Source organism: Rutidosis leptorrhynchoides, chromosome 4 (assembly GCF_046630445.1).
Source record: "Rutidosis leptorrhynchoides isolate AG116_Rl617_1_P2 chromosome 4, CSIRO_AGI_Rlap_v1, whole genome shotgun sequence".
Taxonomy (NCBI): domain Eukaryota; kingdom Viridiplantae; phylum Streptophyta; class Magnoliopsida; order Asterales; family Asteraceae; genus Rutidosis; species Rutidosis leptorrhynchoides.
In genome coordinates, this window is record NC_092336.1 from 159104677 (window position 1) to 159121587 (window position 16911).

General features: G+C 37.8%; 1 protein-coding gene across 1 annotated transcript; it reads left to right on the forward strand.

The window, feature by feature from the left end:
- Positions 1–794: 794 nt before the first annotated feature.
- On the forward strand, positions 795–15907 carry LOC139904247 (uncharacterized). The gene is made up of 4 exons (XM_071886193.1): positions 795–886; positions 1047–1214; positions 14868–14942; positions 15626–15907. Exons 2-4 carry the CDS (start codon positions 1062–1064, stop codon positions 15785–15787), a joined length of 390 nt encoding a protein of 129 aa, XP_071742294.1. The 5' UTR covers positions 795–886; positions 1047–1061; the 3' UTR covers positions 15788–15907.
- The last annotated feature ends 1004 nt before the right edge of the window (positions 15908–16911 follow it).

Sequence of the window (16911 nt, forward strand, 5' to 3'; positions counted from 1 at the left end):
ATTGTCGTTTTGAATTTGCGTTCACATTATAAACAGTCCCTCAACTTCCACTATATTTACACAACGGCCCCCTCAAGTTTACACTTTTCCAGGGGTACAAAGTGTAAATATATAATTTTATTAAAATAAAAGAAGCTAATTCCAACCGAATTTATAACGGGCTCTATCTTCTCGCTCGGTGCGAGTTAAATTTTTCAGAGACCACCGTTGAACTCGAAAAAATCTTATGAACCTAACGGGACTAACTATATGCGAAACGGACACTTCTCAAAAAAACGCTAAACAAAACGACAACCCGTACCTTCCCGCTCGACACGAGTTAAATTTTTTCGGCGGCAGCGTCAGACTCGAAATAATTTTATGAACAAAACGAAACTAACCACGTTCGAAACGGACACTTTTTAAAAAACGCTAAACACAACGACAGCCCGCATCTTTCCGTTCGCCGGGAGTTAAATTTTTCCGACAGCACCGTTACACTCGAAAAAATTTATTGAACAAAACAAAACTAACTACGTTCGAAAGGGGTACTTTTTAAAAAACGCCTAACACAACGACATCTAAAACGGCGCTTAACACATGTGTCATGTTCCCCTCTGTAGATACACAACGCTACGTTAAATATGAATACGCAGACCGAAAGCCCTGACGCAACGCGTGGACCGGTCCGGACTAGTTTTATAACAAAAATCAAAATATCAATATCAATTTTATATATATAATCCAAAATCCAAAATCCAAAATTAAAATTAAATTAAAATATCAATTAAAATAAGGAAAGCCTTAGATCGGGTAAACCCGAACACCTAACAACTCTATTAAGATCCATAGCTTAACTGAGCCGTTAAAGAGAAACAAAACCCTAGAGTCCTAGCCATCTCTTCTGGTACGTTGATCGTCTCTACACTTATTTAACTAACGCTTTTTTATTTTATCTACCAACTATCAAGTTAGTTACAAATCCTAGTTTCTAATTTCTTCAGGAATCTAACTTATAAACAGAATTATAACTACATTACAATTAATTTATCACCGGAATCAAACAGGTGAAGAATTAAGAAATGGCTGAAAACGTTGGTGTGAATGAAATCGAAGAATTCGTTTACAGAATTAGTACTGCCGACGAGTGGTCGGAATTGCAAACGAGTAAATCGACGTTTGGTCAACAACTTGATAAAGATTCTAACTACATTCATCTCAGCAACCTCAGTCAGGTCCTTTTACATTTTTCTACATTTATTGTACTTCTAGCAGGATAAGCACGCTATACTTATACATGGTGCGTTTGGTTTGTTTTATAACGAATTGGAATTCATCGAATGAATTGGAGTTTTCAGGATAGTGAATTCTTTTGATTGTAGGAAATTGGTGAATACCAGTTATGTTCATTTTTTAACCAAACACCCTTAGAAAATAGAATTGAGATTCCAATTTCATTGAATTATTGTGTACCACAGGCTGGCTTAGTTTTAGTTAAAATGTCTTAAAGTGATACAGAGTATTAGATATTATCAATGGCTGAACTTGAACTGTATTGTCCAGGGTGAAAATGATCCTTACGTAGTATAGTTTTTTTTTGTATTTTCACATAATCATAAATTATGCTTATAAGAAAAATAACATATAATAACACCTCATTTTTAATTAAATCTAAGTTGCCATCTAAAGATAACTTGATCTACAATGTTAAATTTTCCAGTTTATCAATTGATAATAGTCGAAGCTTTTTTGTTTAACAACAACAAAAACTTTTATGTAAGACATATTCATATACAAATACAAATTACAAATTATAGATAAATTAAACCTTATAAGGCTTAGAGTAACAAACAAAAACAAAGTTTCGTAGTTAAAGGGTATGTTTGGTTTTGTAGCTTGTAGCTTGTAATTTGTAGCTGGTAGCTTTTAACTGTTAGCTGGTAGTTTTTTATATGTATTTAGGTGCTTGGTAGACTAGCTCGAACTGTTAAAATAAAGAGTAAAATGATAAAAGTTAGGAGCTTTTTCTAAAACGCTAGGGCTGTGTTTGGCACAAAGCTTTATGGAGCTTTCTGGAGCTCAATAGCTTTTAGCTTTTATGAAAAAGCTCCTAACTGATAAAAAAAACTCCGTTTGGTTAGATGAGCTTCTAGCTTCTAGGGATGGGAAAAAGCCCCAAGTTTAAACGCTATTCTAACAAGCGTTTCAGCTAATAGAAGTGCTTTTGGATTGTAGATGACTCCAATACCCTTTCAATATTTGAGCTGTAATTTCGTTTATTTTTTTAATATATTCAATATTTGGCATTTTATTTTAATAAAAATAGATGTAGAGGTAAAAATTCATATGTGGGGACAAGTACTATACTACTGTATTTGAGACTTCCTCTGTAATATTTAACATTTACTCCGTAATAATCAGTTGTAGAAAATCATTTGTGGGGTCTACACCAAAATTACTCGTATTACATTGAAAAGGATTATTATTTTATCACTTTCATCATATAAGTTATAACATTGAAAATAGTTACTCGTATATTAGTACATATGATTTTTTATTTTGTAACGAATGCAACTGATATGTCAATCTGATAACATGCAGCAAGTCTTTAAAAGAATTTCGGTATGGTAATCGGTTCTAGAAATTGTGCAATCTCGATATTGATATTATTGGTTTTGGTATAACCGAGGGGTTTAAATTAAGTATCAAACTATTACTCACATGTCATCATGTTTTTAGATGACATTAATTTAGCATCAAGTGTTTTTTCCCCTCGTGTCCATTTTTTTTGGTTTTAACATTTTTTTAACAGCTCCAGCCATTTTACCAAACACCTAAATACATCTAAAAAGCTCCAACTAGCAACTTCCATTGCCAAACATGCCTGTTCTATTAGCTTTTAGCTTTTTCCCTCCGTCTAATAGCTTTAAGCTCTTTTAATCAAACGAAGCTTTTTATTAGATATGAGCTTTTTCATAAAAGCTAAAAGCTTTTAAAAGCTCCGTCCCAAACATGCCCAAAGCCTTTTTAGAATCTTAATAATGGAGTAGAATTAGTAGATAAGGCTTTCAAGCTTAAATCTCCCACAAAAATATGGGTAGTACTCCAGCCTAAGGCATTATATGATTGGCTTCTTTTTCTTAGAGTGGTAGTTTGTATAAAGCTTCTTTGCTTAAGTCATTCTAGTATTAGCATATTTACAACTTACAACGTCAAATAATGGAGGGGCGTGTAACAACCCAACCCGTAATTCATACGATAATTTTTTTTTTTTTTATACAACACAATTACACGCCAAATAAATATGTAACCCATTTCACGAGTTCCATTTAAAACGCACAACAATTAATTGTTTACAAAAGGCACGAGGGCCACGAATAAAGTTTAGTACAAGTTTGACCCATTACAAATGATAGTTTACAATCCAAACGACACTTCGAGCATGGTTTGGGACTAAACTACCCAAAACGTTAGGCCAACATCAAAACTCCAACAAAGCATCATCACGGGACACCTAATGTCCGATAACCCCCTTGCCCTTAACTGCGCCTGCATCTAAAAAGATAAACAACGAGAGGGTAAGCTAACGCTTAGTGAATGCAATAATTATACACATACATATATAACCTACTTACATGCAATCACATACACAATTACCTCATACACGCCAGCAATTTAAAAGACGTACCAACGCAAGGCATAACGCTAAATCTCCAAGACCACAAGATAGCACAACGATAACATATATAACTCGAATAATGTGAAAACACCACACAACAAACACATAGCCATGGTTAACCAATAGTACAAGGAATGGTACTTCGAATTTCCCATTGGTGTTCCCAACAACCGTTAGTGCACAACAAATTATAACACTAACCCCGGAGTGGTATCGATCGCCCGAACTTTAAACCCACCCGTCACGTGTAATGTGGTATCGAACGCCCGAACTCTAAACCCACACTACATGCCCACACACATATATGACATGGCATCGAACGCCCGAACTTAAACCCATATCATATATTGACCCGATGTGGTATCGACCGCCCGAACTTAAACCCACACCGAATCTCGTACAAGTAAATACATTATATACACATATGCATAATCATTCCACTCACCTCAAGACTCTTGTGGAAGCTAACCGAGCTTGCAAACCTTCAATGTAACGCACCTATTACATTATGCATTTTATTAACATACAATCTAGTTGAATTAAATGCCAACTTCTAACCCTTGAGCATTTAATGACCCGATTGCATTAAATGACTCAACTACCCAAAACCGCCCATTAATGACCATTCCTTGTCATAAATCACTAAAAGCTAGTGATTAGGGTCTATTAACATCAACTAACATAAGCTTGGTGTATTTCATAACCATTTCACCCGATTAGGTCAACTAGTGCTCTTTTGACTCTTTGACTCACAAACCAAGTACAACTTACACATTAAAAATTCTTTCATCCTTTTAAAAGTGCATTAGTGACTAACAACATCACTTAGCACTTACAACCTCAAATCACAAGACCAAACCCTAGATAATAGCTATTTAGGGTATCCTTTTAACAATCCAACCCAAAATCCACCCATTTAACCCTCAAATGGGTCACACAAGTTCCATATGAACCAAACCCTAGCTTAAACTAAATGAAACTCAAAACTTAGAGTCGAGACTTACCAAAACTATCCTCTTGTAGCTAATAACAAGGAGAGCAACTTTAATTCTTGCTTCTAGGATTGATTCACAAAACTTCACCTTCAAATCTTGAGTTTAATCTAAGTGGGTTTTAGGATTTGAGAGGAAAATGTGAAAGAAAATGGAAAAGAAATAAGAAATGGAGAACAAGTGGCTGATATTAAAAGCTCCAAACCGATCTACACGCAAAAAGACCAAATTGCCCCTAAACCCTATTTAATTTGAGCAGAATTCGGAGTCTGATCTGCAGGGATGCCGCGGCGCGGCGCGACGAATCGAAGGAAAAATGATCACTCTTAACCCTCTTTCTGATCCTGGTTTGCTTCAATGGTCGCGGCGCGGACCCGTTTGTCGCGGCGCGACGTTAGCCTAGGTCTGGTCACTTCGACAATTTAACATGAATCAAGGGTTCAACAACTAGCACACCTCATTCACCCTTCCTATGCACGTCTAAACTTCAACCTTAAGTCTCACACGACTCAACGCCATCACGTCACATTCATATACGCGTACACGCACGCATTCAAATATACCCATATATATATATATACACACATATGCATATATGCACTTACACCTAACTAACACTTTAGTTCATTTAATCACATAACGAATAAGTTATAAGCGTACTATTGATTAAGTACGTACCTTTAGACGCGCACGGGAAAACGGGGTGTTACATGGCGACAACCCCCTTTCCCTAGTAATCTTCCGCCCTTGGATATTATGTCTATGTCCATATCCATGTCCATGTCCATGTCCATGTCCAATGCCAATGGCCAATGGCTATGGCTATGTCTGCGTCTTCGTCTTCGTCTTACTCATCGTCAGCCTGTGTCGGTGCCCGTGGCGGTGCCCGTGCCGATGCTGATGCCTAGTGTTTTAATCAAGAGGGAAGCACATTTTGGGGGGACGTGGGGAAGTAATTTATTTGCTTTTTTGATTTTTTTTTTTCAAACATAAAGATCACATGAAAATATGAACATTTAAAATGGACACTTTGTGATAAATGTTATTATTTTGGTGGGAAAACGCTCGAAGAAATAAATGATAACATGTATTATATGTAATGTTTTAATTAATTTTTTTTAAGGGGTTAGAAATTAGGGTCTATGCCGATGCCTAGTGTTTTAATGTAGAGGGGAGTACTTTTTTTGGGGGAAGTGGGGGGAAGTAATTTTTTTTTTTTTCGTTTTTTTGAATTTTTTTTTTTCAAACATTAAGATCATATAAATATGAACATTTAAAAAGGACACTTTGTGATAAATGTTATTATTTTGGTGGAAAAACGCTCGAAGAAATATATGATAACATGTATTATATGTAATGTTTTAATTAAAGTTTTTTTTAAGGGGTTAGAAATTAGAGTTTAGAAATTAGGGTCTATGCCGATGCCGATGCCGATGCCATTGGACCTTAAAGGTCCTCACCTCTTTGTTACGCAACATTTTTACCTTCTCATCGAGTATAGCAATCGGCTCTTCAACGTATTCTAACTTGTTGTTTAGCTCAATTTCGTCTAAAGGCATCCATGAAGAATCATCCGCAAGACACTTACGGAGGTGGGAAACATGAAATGTGTTATGGATCCCCGCAAGTTCTTCGGGTAATTGCAAACGATACGCGACTTCACCAACACGAGCTAAAACCTTAAACGGCCCAATAAACCGAGGAGCTAACTTTCCCCGTTTTCGAAACCGAATGATACCCTTCCATGGCGAAACCTTGAGCATCACCATATCACCTTCTTGGAATTCGATCAAACGTCTACGCTTATCGGCGTAAGACTTTTGCCTATCTTGCGCCTTTTTCAAATGTTCCCGAATCATATCGATTTTATCATTTGTCTCCAATACCAAGTCGGAGCTCCCGACTTCCCTTTGACCCACTTCGCCCCAACAAATCGGGGTTCGACACCTTCTACCATACAACATCTCATACGGTGGCATTCCAATACTAGAGTGAAAACTATTATTGTACGAGAATTACACCAAAGGTAAATGTTCATCCCAACTACCACCGAAGTAAATGATACACGCACGTAACATATCCTCCAATGTTTGGTTCGTACGTTCGGTTTGACCGTCCGTTTGAGGATGGTACGCCGTACTCATATTTACCCTCGTACCCATATCTTCATGAAACTTCTTCCAAAATCGAGAAGTAAAACGCGTGTCCCGATCCGAAACGATAGACGCGGGAACGCCGTGTCTTGATATCACCTCCTTAATGAACATCTTCGCAAGTGCCTCCGATGTAATCGCTTCTTTAATAGGAAGAAACAATGCACTTTTCGTCAATCTATCAACAATCACCCAAATAGTATCAAATTGGGTTCTTGCCGTTTTTGGCAACTTGGTAATAAAATCCATGGTAATATGCTCCCACTTCCACATCGGAATTTCTAGCGGTTGCAACTTACCATACGGCTTTTGGTGTTCGGCTTTAACTTGCAAACACGTGACGCATTGCTCAACATACTTAACAACGTCGCGTTTCATGCCCGGCCACCAATAATCTTTCTTCAAATCATGGTACATCTTCGTCGTACCCGGATGTATGGAATACTTAGACTTGTGCGCCTCATCAAGAAGCACCTTTCGGAAATCACCCATCTTAGGCACCCACACTCTTTCTTGAAAAGACAATAAACCACGCGAACCCATCGTAATGAATTCCGATTGCCCCACAATTCGTTCCGCATGCTTGTTGTGAACGTAAGCCTCTATTTGAATCACACCAAGTTTTTCAAGAAAATCGTTAGTAATAATCATACGTAACAATCCTAATCGTAACGCCGGGTGGTGACTCTTTCGGCTTAACGCATCCGCGACCACATTCGCTTTGCCCGGATGATGAAGTATCTCACAATCATAATCCTTCACCACATCCATCCATCTACGTTGACGATAATTCAAATCCCGTTGATCAAAAAGATGTTTCAAACTCTTGTGATCCGAATAAATCGTACACTTGACACCATACAAGTAATGGCGCCAAATTTTCAAAGCATGGACCACCGCCGCTAATTCGAGATCATGAGTCGGGTATCTCTTTTCATGTTCCTTTAATTGGCGAGAGGCGTAAGCGATGACTTTACCTCGTTGCATTAGAACACACCCGAGCCCATTCAAAGAAGCATCACAATAGACCGTCATATCATCTACACCTTCCGGCAATACTAAGACCGGAGCTTTACACAATTTCTCTTTCAACAATTGAAAAGCGATTTCTTGCTCGTTCTCCCAATTGAATCTCGTATTCTTCCTTGTCAACTTAGTTAATGGCGAAGCAATCTTGGAAAAGTCTTGGATAAACCGACGATAGTAACCGGCCAATCCGAGAAAACTTCGAATTTCCGTAGGCGTAGTCGGTCGTCCCCAATCCTTCACCGTCTCTATCTTCCCCGGATCAACTTGAATACCATCCTTGTTCACAATATGGCCAAGGAATTGAACCTCCCTTAGCCAAAATTCACATTTTGAGAATTTAGCATACAACTTCTCTTTTCTCAACGTCTTCAATACTTCGCGCAAGTGGTGTTCATGTTCCGTCATGCTCTTAGAATAGACAAGAATATCGTCAATGAACACAATTACCGACTTGTCCAACATAGGTCGGCACACTCGGTTCATAAGATCCATGAATGCCGCCGGTGCATTCGTAAGACCAAAAGGCATGACCACAAATTCAAAATGCCCGTAACGCGTTCGAAAGGCCGTTTTCTCAATATCTTCCTCACGGACCCGCATTTGGTGATAGACGGACCGTAGGTCAATTTTTGAGAAATACGTCGCACCTTGGAGTTGGTCAAACAAATCGTCAATCCTAGGCAATGGATAACGATTCTTGATCGTCAACTTGTTCAACTCCCGATAGTCGATACACATCCGCATACTTCCATCATTCTTTTTCACGAATAAAACCGTAGCACCCCATGGCGAAGCACTCGGTCGAATGAAACCCTTCTCAAGTAACTCTTGAATTTGATTCAACAATTCTTGCATTTCCGTCGGTGCTAAACGATAAGGAGTTTTAGCAATGGGAGTAGCTCCCGGAACCAACTCAATGCGAAATTCGACTTGTCTTTCCGCCGGAACACCCGTTAACTCATCCGGAAAAACATCTTCAAACTCACTTACCACCGGAATTTCACGAATGGGTGGTGGCTCATCACGAGTATCAACAACATGGGCAAGAAAAGTCATGCCACCACTAACAAGGAAACGACGTGCCCGTGCAAAAGTGCATCCCGGTACAAGTCTTCTACGTTTATCACCATGAATAATTAACTCTCCCCCACTTGGGGTCTTCACACGAATAGATTTTTCATGGCACGCAATATCGGCTCTATTATGATCGAGCCAATCCATACCAACCACGATATCAAAATCACCCAACGTCATCGGAATGAGATCAATATTAAAGTTCTCGGAACCAAACACAACATTACAATTCTTACACACATCAATCACTAGCACCGTCTTGCCATCCGCTATTTCGACTTCTACCGGACGACTTAACTTAGCTAACGGTTTATTAAGTTTATGCACAAATTTTGGAGACACAAACGATAAATTTGCACCGCTATCAAATAGAATCCTTGCCGGATTAGAGTTAACCATGAAAGTACCTTAAACGACTTCATTGGATTGCTTGGCTTCGTCATTGGTCATCAAATAATTACGTCCCCTAGCCGACCCCGCTGCCTTCTCCATTCTCTTAACTTGATCATTTCGGAGTTCGGGGCACTCCGACTTTCGGTGCCCTTCTTGTTGACAATTGAAACATGTGATCACATTAGTACGCGGTTTTGGGCAATCACGAGAGTAGTGACCTTTTTGCCCACAATTGAAACAAGTGACCATGTGACCACTAGAAGCACCCTTCTTCACGCTACCGACACTCTCGGATGCTCCCTTACTTTTCTTGTTCGAAAAATTAGAAGCTTCAAACTTTCGTTTACTTGGCGCATAACTAACCGGACTCGGAGCTTGCACTTCAAACCCCTTCGCCACCGCCAAAAGCTTAGCAAAGGTCTCAACATGACCAATACTAATTTTACCCTTCAAATCATCTCTAAGGGTCGCATGAAAGTCTTCCATTAACAATTGATCATTCCCCACATACTCGGGGCAAAAACGCGCCTTAGCGAGAAAGTTGGTTTTAAGAGTGTTTAGGTCCAAAGACCCTTGACGCATGTTCCTTAACTCGTTGCGCAATTTGGAAAGATCCGCTTGCGTACGATATTCAAGGAAAAACTCCTCCTTGAAATCCGCCCAAGATAATCCCACAAAAGCCGCATCACCCACCATATCAATCTTGCCATCGAGCCAATCTTTAGCATGGCCCCTTAACAAACTAGTAGCAAGCCTTGTTTTCTTTTCTGGAGGGCACTCGGTCGTGCGAAAACAACCTTCAACATCGGAAATCCAAGCCGCACTCTTCATGGGGTCGGGATCCCCGTGAAAGTGAGGAGGCTTGGTCGCCAAGAAGTTCTTATAGCTAAACTCCAACTCGCCCACATTTTGAGGTCTAGGAAACCTCCTTTCAACTTCTTCTTTAACGGCATTAGTCATCCGTTCTTGAATCATATCGACAATTTGTTCCGAAACCGACTCTTCGAATATTTGTTTAACCCTTCGTGAGAAAACCGAAACATAGTTTTCTAAAGCGGTCTCAATCTTGGTAGTCATCTCATCTTCCTCCACATGAGAGGGACCACCATTGCCATTCGTATTCGTTCCGTTTCTCGTCTTCATTCTAAAGATTAAAAATGGATTAGACATCACAACAATTTAATACACATATATACCTATGCATATGACCGCACACACACCAAATCTAGCTCGATACTTGTCGCACATCCTTGCTTGACTTGACTTGCAACCGTAATAGTGGTCGTGACTCACTATTACGCTCACATGCCGTGCCATGCTCAAACGTGTCACAACCATCTTGCTCGATGTTCAAAACAACAACGCATGATTAGTAACATCATAACATAGCATAGTTGTCCACTTATGCATCAAAGAACTAATCAAACCCCGCACTGACCTGTAGTCCTACAAGTCCCGCATATAATTCCACAACACAAAAGTCTAAGTCTAGGCGCCTATCTCAAGTCACCTAAATCCCTTAGACCATGCTCTGATACCACTTGTAACAACCCAACCCGTAATCCATACGATAATTTTTTTTTTATACAACACAATTACACGCCAAATAAATATGTAACCCATTTCACGAGTTCCATTTAAAACGCACAACAATTAATTGTTTACAAAAGGCACGAGGGCCACGAATAAAGTTTAGTACAAGTTTGACCCATTACAAATGATAGTTTACAATCCAAACGGCACTTCGAGCATGGTTTGGGACTAAACTACCCAAAACGTTAGGCCAACATCAAAACTCCAACAAAGCATCATCACGGGACACCTAATGTCCGATAACCCCCTTGCCCTTAACTGCGCCTGCATCTAAAAAGATAAACAACGAGAGGGTAAGTTAACGCTTAGTGAATGCAATAATTATACACATACATATATAACCTACTTACATGCAATCACATGCACAATTACCTCATACACGCCAGCAATTTAAAAGACGTACCAACGCAAGGCATAACGCTAAATCTCCAAGACCACAAGATATCACAACGATAACATATATAACTCGAATAATGTGAAAACACCACACAACAAACACATAACTCGAATAATGTGAAAACACCACACAACAAACACATAGCCATGGTTAACCAATAGTACAAGGAATGGTACTTCGAATTTCCCATTGGTGTTCCCAACAACCGTTAGTGCACAACAAATTATAACACTAACCCCGGAGTGGTATCGATCGCCCGAACTTTAAACCCACCCGTCACGTGTAATGTGGTATCGAACGCCCGAACTCTAAACCCACACTACATGCCCACACACATATATGACATGGCATCGAACGCCCGAACTTAAACCCATATCATATATTGACCCGATGTGGTATCGACCGCCCGAACTTAAACCCACACCGAATCTCGTACAAGTAAATACATTATATACACATATGCATAATCATTCCACTCACCTCAAGACTCTTGTGGAAGCTAATCGAGCTTGCAAACCTTCAATGTAACGCACCTATTACATTATGCATTTTATTAACATACAATCTAGTTGAATTAAATGCCAACTTCTAACCCTTGAGCATTTAATGACCCGATTGCATTAAATGACTCAACTACCCAAAACCGCCCATTAATGACCATTCCTTGTCATAAATCACTAAAAGCTAGTGATTAGGGTCTATTAACATCAACTAACATAAACTTGGTGTATTTCATAACCATTTCACCCGATTAGGTCAACTAGTGCTCTTTTGACTCTTTGACTCACAAACCAAGTACAACTTACACATTAAAAATTCTTTCATCCTTTTAAAAGTGCATTAGTGACTAATAACATCACTTAGCACTTACAACCTCAAATCACAAGACCAAACCCTAGATAATAGCTATTTAGGGTATCCTTTTAACAATCCAACCCAAAATCCACCCATTTAACCCTCAAATGGGTCACACAAGTTCCATATGAACCAAACCCTAGCTTAAACTAAATGAAACTCAAAACTTAGAGTTGAGACTTACCAAAACTATCCTCTTGTAGCTAATAACAAGGAGAGCAACTTTAATTCTTGCTTCTAGGATTGATTCACAAAACTTCACCTTCAAATCTTGAGTTTAATCTAAGTGGGTTTTAGGATTTGAGAGGAAAATGTGAAAGAAAATGGAAAAGAAATAAGAAATGGAGAACAAGTGGCTGATATTAAAAGCTCCAAACAGATCTACACGCAAAAAGACCAAATTGCCCCTAAACCCTATTTAATTTGAGCAGAATTCGGAGTCTGATCTGCAGGGATGCCGCGGCGCGGCGCGGCGCGACGAATCGAAGGAAAAATGATCACTCTTAACCCTCTTTCTGATCCTGGTTTGCTTCAATGGTCGCGGCGCGGACCCGTTTGTCGCGGCGCGGCGTTAGCCTAGGTCTGGTCACTTCGACAATTTAACATGAATCAAGGGTTCAACAACTAGCACACCTCATTCACCCTTCCTATGCACGTCTAAACTTCAACCTTAAGTCTCACACGACTCAACGCCATCACGTCACATTCATATACGCGTACACGCACGCATTCGAATATACCCATATATATATACACACATATACATATATACACTTACACCTAACTAACACTTTAGTTCATTTAATCACATAACGAATAAGTTATAAGCGTACTATTGATTAAGTACGTACCTTTAGACGCGCACGGGAAAACGGGGTGTTACAGGGCGACAACCCCCTTTCCCTAGTAATCTTCCGCCCTTGGATATTATGTCTATGTCCATATCCATGTCCATGTCCATGTCCATATCCATGTCCATGTCCATGTCCAATGCCAATGGCCAATGGCTATGGCTATGTCTGCGTCTTCGTCTACGTCATCGTCTGCCTGTGTCGGTGCCCGTGGCGGTGCCCGTGCCGATGCCGATGCCGATGCTGATGCCTAGTGTTTTAATCAAGAGGGAAGCACTTTTTGGGGGGAAGTGGGGGAAGTAATTTATTTGCTTTTTTGATTTTTTTTTTTCAAACATAAAGATCACATGAAAATATGAACATTTAAAATGGACACTTTGTGATAAATGTTATTATTTTGGTGGGAAAACGCTCGAAGAAATAAATGATAACATGTATTATATGTAATGTTTTAATTAAATTTTTTTTAAGGGTTAGAAATTAGGGTCTATGCCGATGCCTAGTGTTCTAATGTAGAGGGGAGTACTTTTTTTTGGGGGAAGTGGGGGGAAGTAATTTTTTTTTTTTTTCGTTTTTTTGAATTTTTTTTTTCAAACATTAAGATCATATAAATATAAATATGAACATTTAAAAAGGACACTTTGTGATAAATGTTATTATTTTGGTGGAAAAACGCTCGAAGAAATAAATGATAACATGTATTATATGTAATGTTTTAATTAAAGTTTTTTTTAAGGGGTTAGAAATTAGAGTTTAGATATTAGGGTTTAGAAATTAGGGTCTATGCCGATGCCGATGCCTAGTGTTTTAATCAAGAGGGAAACACTTTTTTTGGGGGAAGTGGGGGGAAGTGATTTTATTTCGTTTTTTTGAATATATTTTTTCAAACATTAAGATCACATGACAATATGAACATTTAAAAAGGACACTTTGTGATAAATGTTATTATTTTGGTCGAAAAACGCTCGAAGAAATAAATGATGACATGTATTATATGTAATGTTTTAATTAAAGTTTTTTTTAAGAGGTTAGAAATTAGGGTTTTGATATTAGGATTTAGAAATTAGGGTAAAGGGTTTAGAAATATGTAATGTTGATGTTTTTGTGGTAAAGGGTTTAGAAATTAGGATATAGGATTTAGAAATTAGGGTTTAGATTGAATTTTCAACACGAACGGTTTAGAGTTTAGGGTTTAGTCCCTAAACCCAAAACACTAAACCCTAAACCCTAGACTCTAAATCGGGCTAAATTTTGAAAAAAAAAGTTACATAAGATGAAAAAAAAAAACGATGAAAAAACACTTCAATCAAAACATTACTCATGATGCATGTTATCATTTATTTCTTCGAGCGTTTTCCCGCTAAAATAATAACATTTATCACAAAGTGTCTTTTTTAAATGTTCATATTTTCATGTGATCTTAATGTTTGAAAAAAAAATTCAAAAAAAATTCAAAAAAAAAATTACTTCCCCTTCCCCTAAAAAGTGCTTCCCTCTTGATGATGACCCTATACTCGAAAAGTAGGCCTTTTATTGCACAATCTTGTGTTATATTTTGATTTTGATGCAAGCCTATGTGTTTTGGTTTAAATTGAACTATGTATGTCCAATGTTCTTCTTGGAATATTAATATGACAAGTTAGTTAGTTGATCAATCATCGAGTAATATTTATGTAATGTAATCCTTGATTTGTGTCAAACAATTTCTGGCGATGAGGTTCAGCGGTTGACCCAAATTTGGAACTTTTAGTCTACGGATGACCATTGGTTTCGATTGCTCTTATTATAAAAATTCCTTATCTTTTAAACGCTTTACTTAAAGCAAGATCTCGAGTGTATTGGTAAGTGATCTTCTGTAACTTTTTGTTGCAGGTAAAGTCGACCTTAGAAAGGTTTTATTTGAATACTACGGAAGATCTTTTCCTGCTCCAGATTGATTGTGAAAAGGTAAAATACCATTCTACAATTGGCCAATAGGGTACTTCTACATGTCCAATGATGTGTCAATTTTAACCCATTCACTTTTGAATGGGTTGATCCAGGTTATGTTTGATCTCAAATGGCTCAAACATGAACAATCAAAATTCAAAAGAATGAGCTTCAAATAGAATGGAGGAAACATGTCAAACTGATGGGTCAAAAGTGACCAAAAGTGTGTTTTTAATGCATACAACTTCATAGATCATGTTGTTTGTATAAATATAGGTTGTTTATTAAAAATTTGGTTTTTGTGATTATAATTAACACACTAACTGGTTATATAAGACTAACTGATCCAGCCTGTACTGGCATCAATTTTACTAGTTTTGAAATTTGACCCCAATCTGTTTTGACTCGTGTCACAACCCGCCCGGCCGCCCATTTAGTCTCAGCTTTAATCTGCAGGGTTGTACATGGGTCAACTGCTGAACATTATTGCTGGTTTCATACTTGTAAGCTATCACACTTTATTTGATTAAAAAAAGTTTTGGATAGCAAATTAGCAATTGAAGCATTGAAATTTCAATATAACTATTACATCACTGGCAAACAATTTGTCATATTAAGTATACGATAACGCTGAGTAGGGAAAAAAGTTTATGTATTTGACCAACTGCATATTTTTCTATGATTTTGATTTGTTTTTGCAGCTTGGAGATGGATTAATATATGAAAACGTGGACGGTACAAACGTGTTTCCCCATTTCTATGGCCCATCTCGAAGTTTCGTTCCTCTCACACTTGACATGGTTGTCAAAGCAGAGAAACTATTTCTATCAAATGGCCAATTTAGCTGCAATATGTTGAGCTAGAAAATGTTGTATAATTTCATTTATTGTATACTTGTGTGTGCTGGCTATGTAATACAATACAATCTGTTGTATAAATAATTGTAACTTATACAACAATGACAGCACTAAATAATTCTCACAGTTAGTTGCTTTTCCGGTGGGTCCTCCACTCGTCATTTTCTGTTTTTTATTTGGTTGTCATATATCGACACTGGTTTCGCTTTCTTGAGTCTCTCTTTGCCAGTAGGGCAGTTTTCTGACGATTTGTCAATCCAGCCGTTGGTCGTTTCAAGTGGCAAGTCACAGTCACCACGCCATCAGGTGTTGCTACCAGCGGTTTGGTGTTATGGGTTCAGGTTTGGTTTTCCGGTGCTAAATTTCTGATTTTTTGCAAGTTGTTTGGGTTCTTTCGACGACTTGGGTTGTGTGTTTTTTACATATATACATCAATATGCTTTACCCATGTATACCTGTATACATACATGTATTGTTTACGGTCGGATATGCATTCATATTGTACATATATACATCAATATGCTTTACCATGCATACATGTATTGTTTGTCAGATATGCATGCGTATATTTTTTTTTTTTTTTTTTTTTTACTAAAATAACGATAATATAAAACAAAGCATCTTCGTCAATAGATGGAAAAGACGAACAAAGATGGTTGTACTTGGTATGCATATATCTGCGCATGCATATTGTTGATAAATTATGGCGGTACTTGGTTGCAGTAAATAATGTTATCATATTTTTTTTTTATTTTTTTATTTTTATTTTTATTTTTATTTTTTTTTTTTTTGCTAAAAAACGTAACTTTTATATAACACGAAGTTGTTAGTGATATTTATCATTGGTGGATATTTACTTAGCGTTGTCCGGACGATTCATTCTAAGTTTTAAGTTGTAGGGTTTTGATGTAGGATTCTACTATTTTAGTACTTTTAGTCTTTTAGAGGAATTAATTTTGTTTGGTTGACGGTATTGGTGGAACTTTAGTAGTTTTCAGGACATGATATTGTTTCAGAGGGCTTTAAATATATTTGATGATTTTAGTGTCTCAAATTGTTTTTGGTCCGGTGTCGATTTGCTTTAAGACATCCTTCCTGCTTTTTGCATCAATTTTGCTTTGGTGTGCCTT

Excerpts from the sequence above, each read along its gene's own strand:
- LOC139904247 (XM_071886193.1), top strand. The coding sequence starts at position 1,062 with ATGGCTGAAAACGTTGGTGTGAATGAAATCGAAGAATTCGTTTACAGA. Across the intron at positions 1,215-14,867 it reads ATCTCAGCAACCTCAGTCAG|GTAAAGTCGACCTTAGAAAG; the intron begins GTCCTTTTACAT and ends TTTTTGTTGCAG. Across the intron at positions 14,943-15,625 it reads TCCAGATTGATTGTGAAAAG|CTTGGAGATGGATTAATATA; the intron begins GTAAAATACCAT and ends TTGTTTTTGCAG.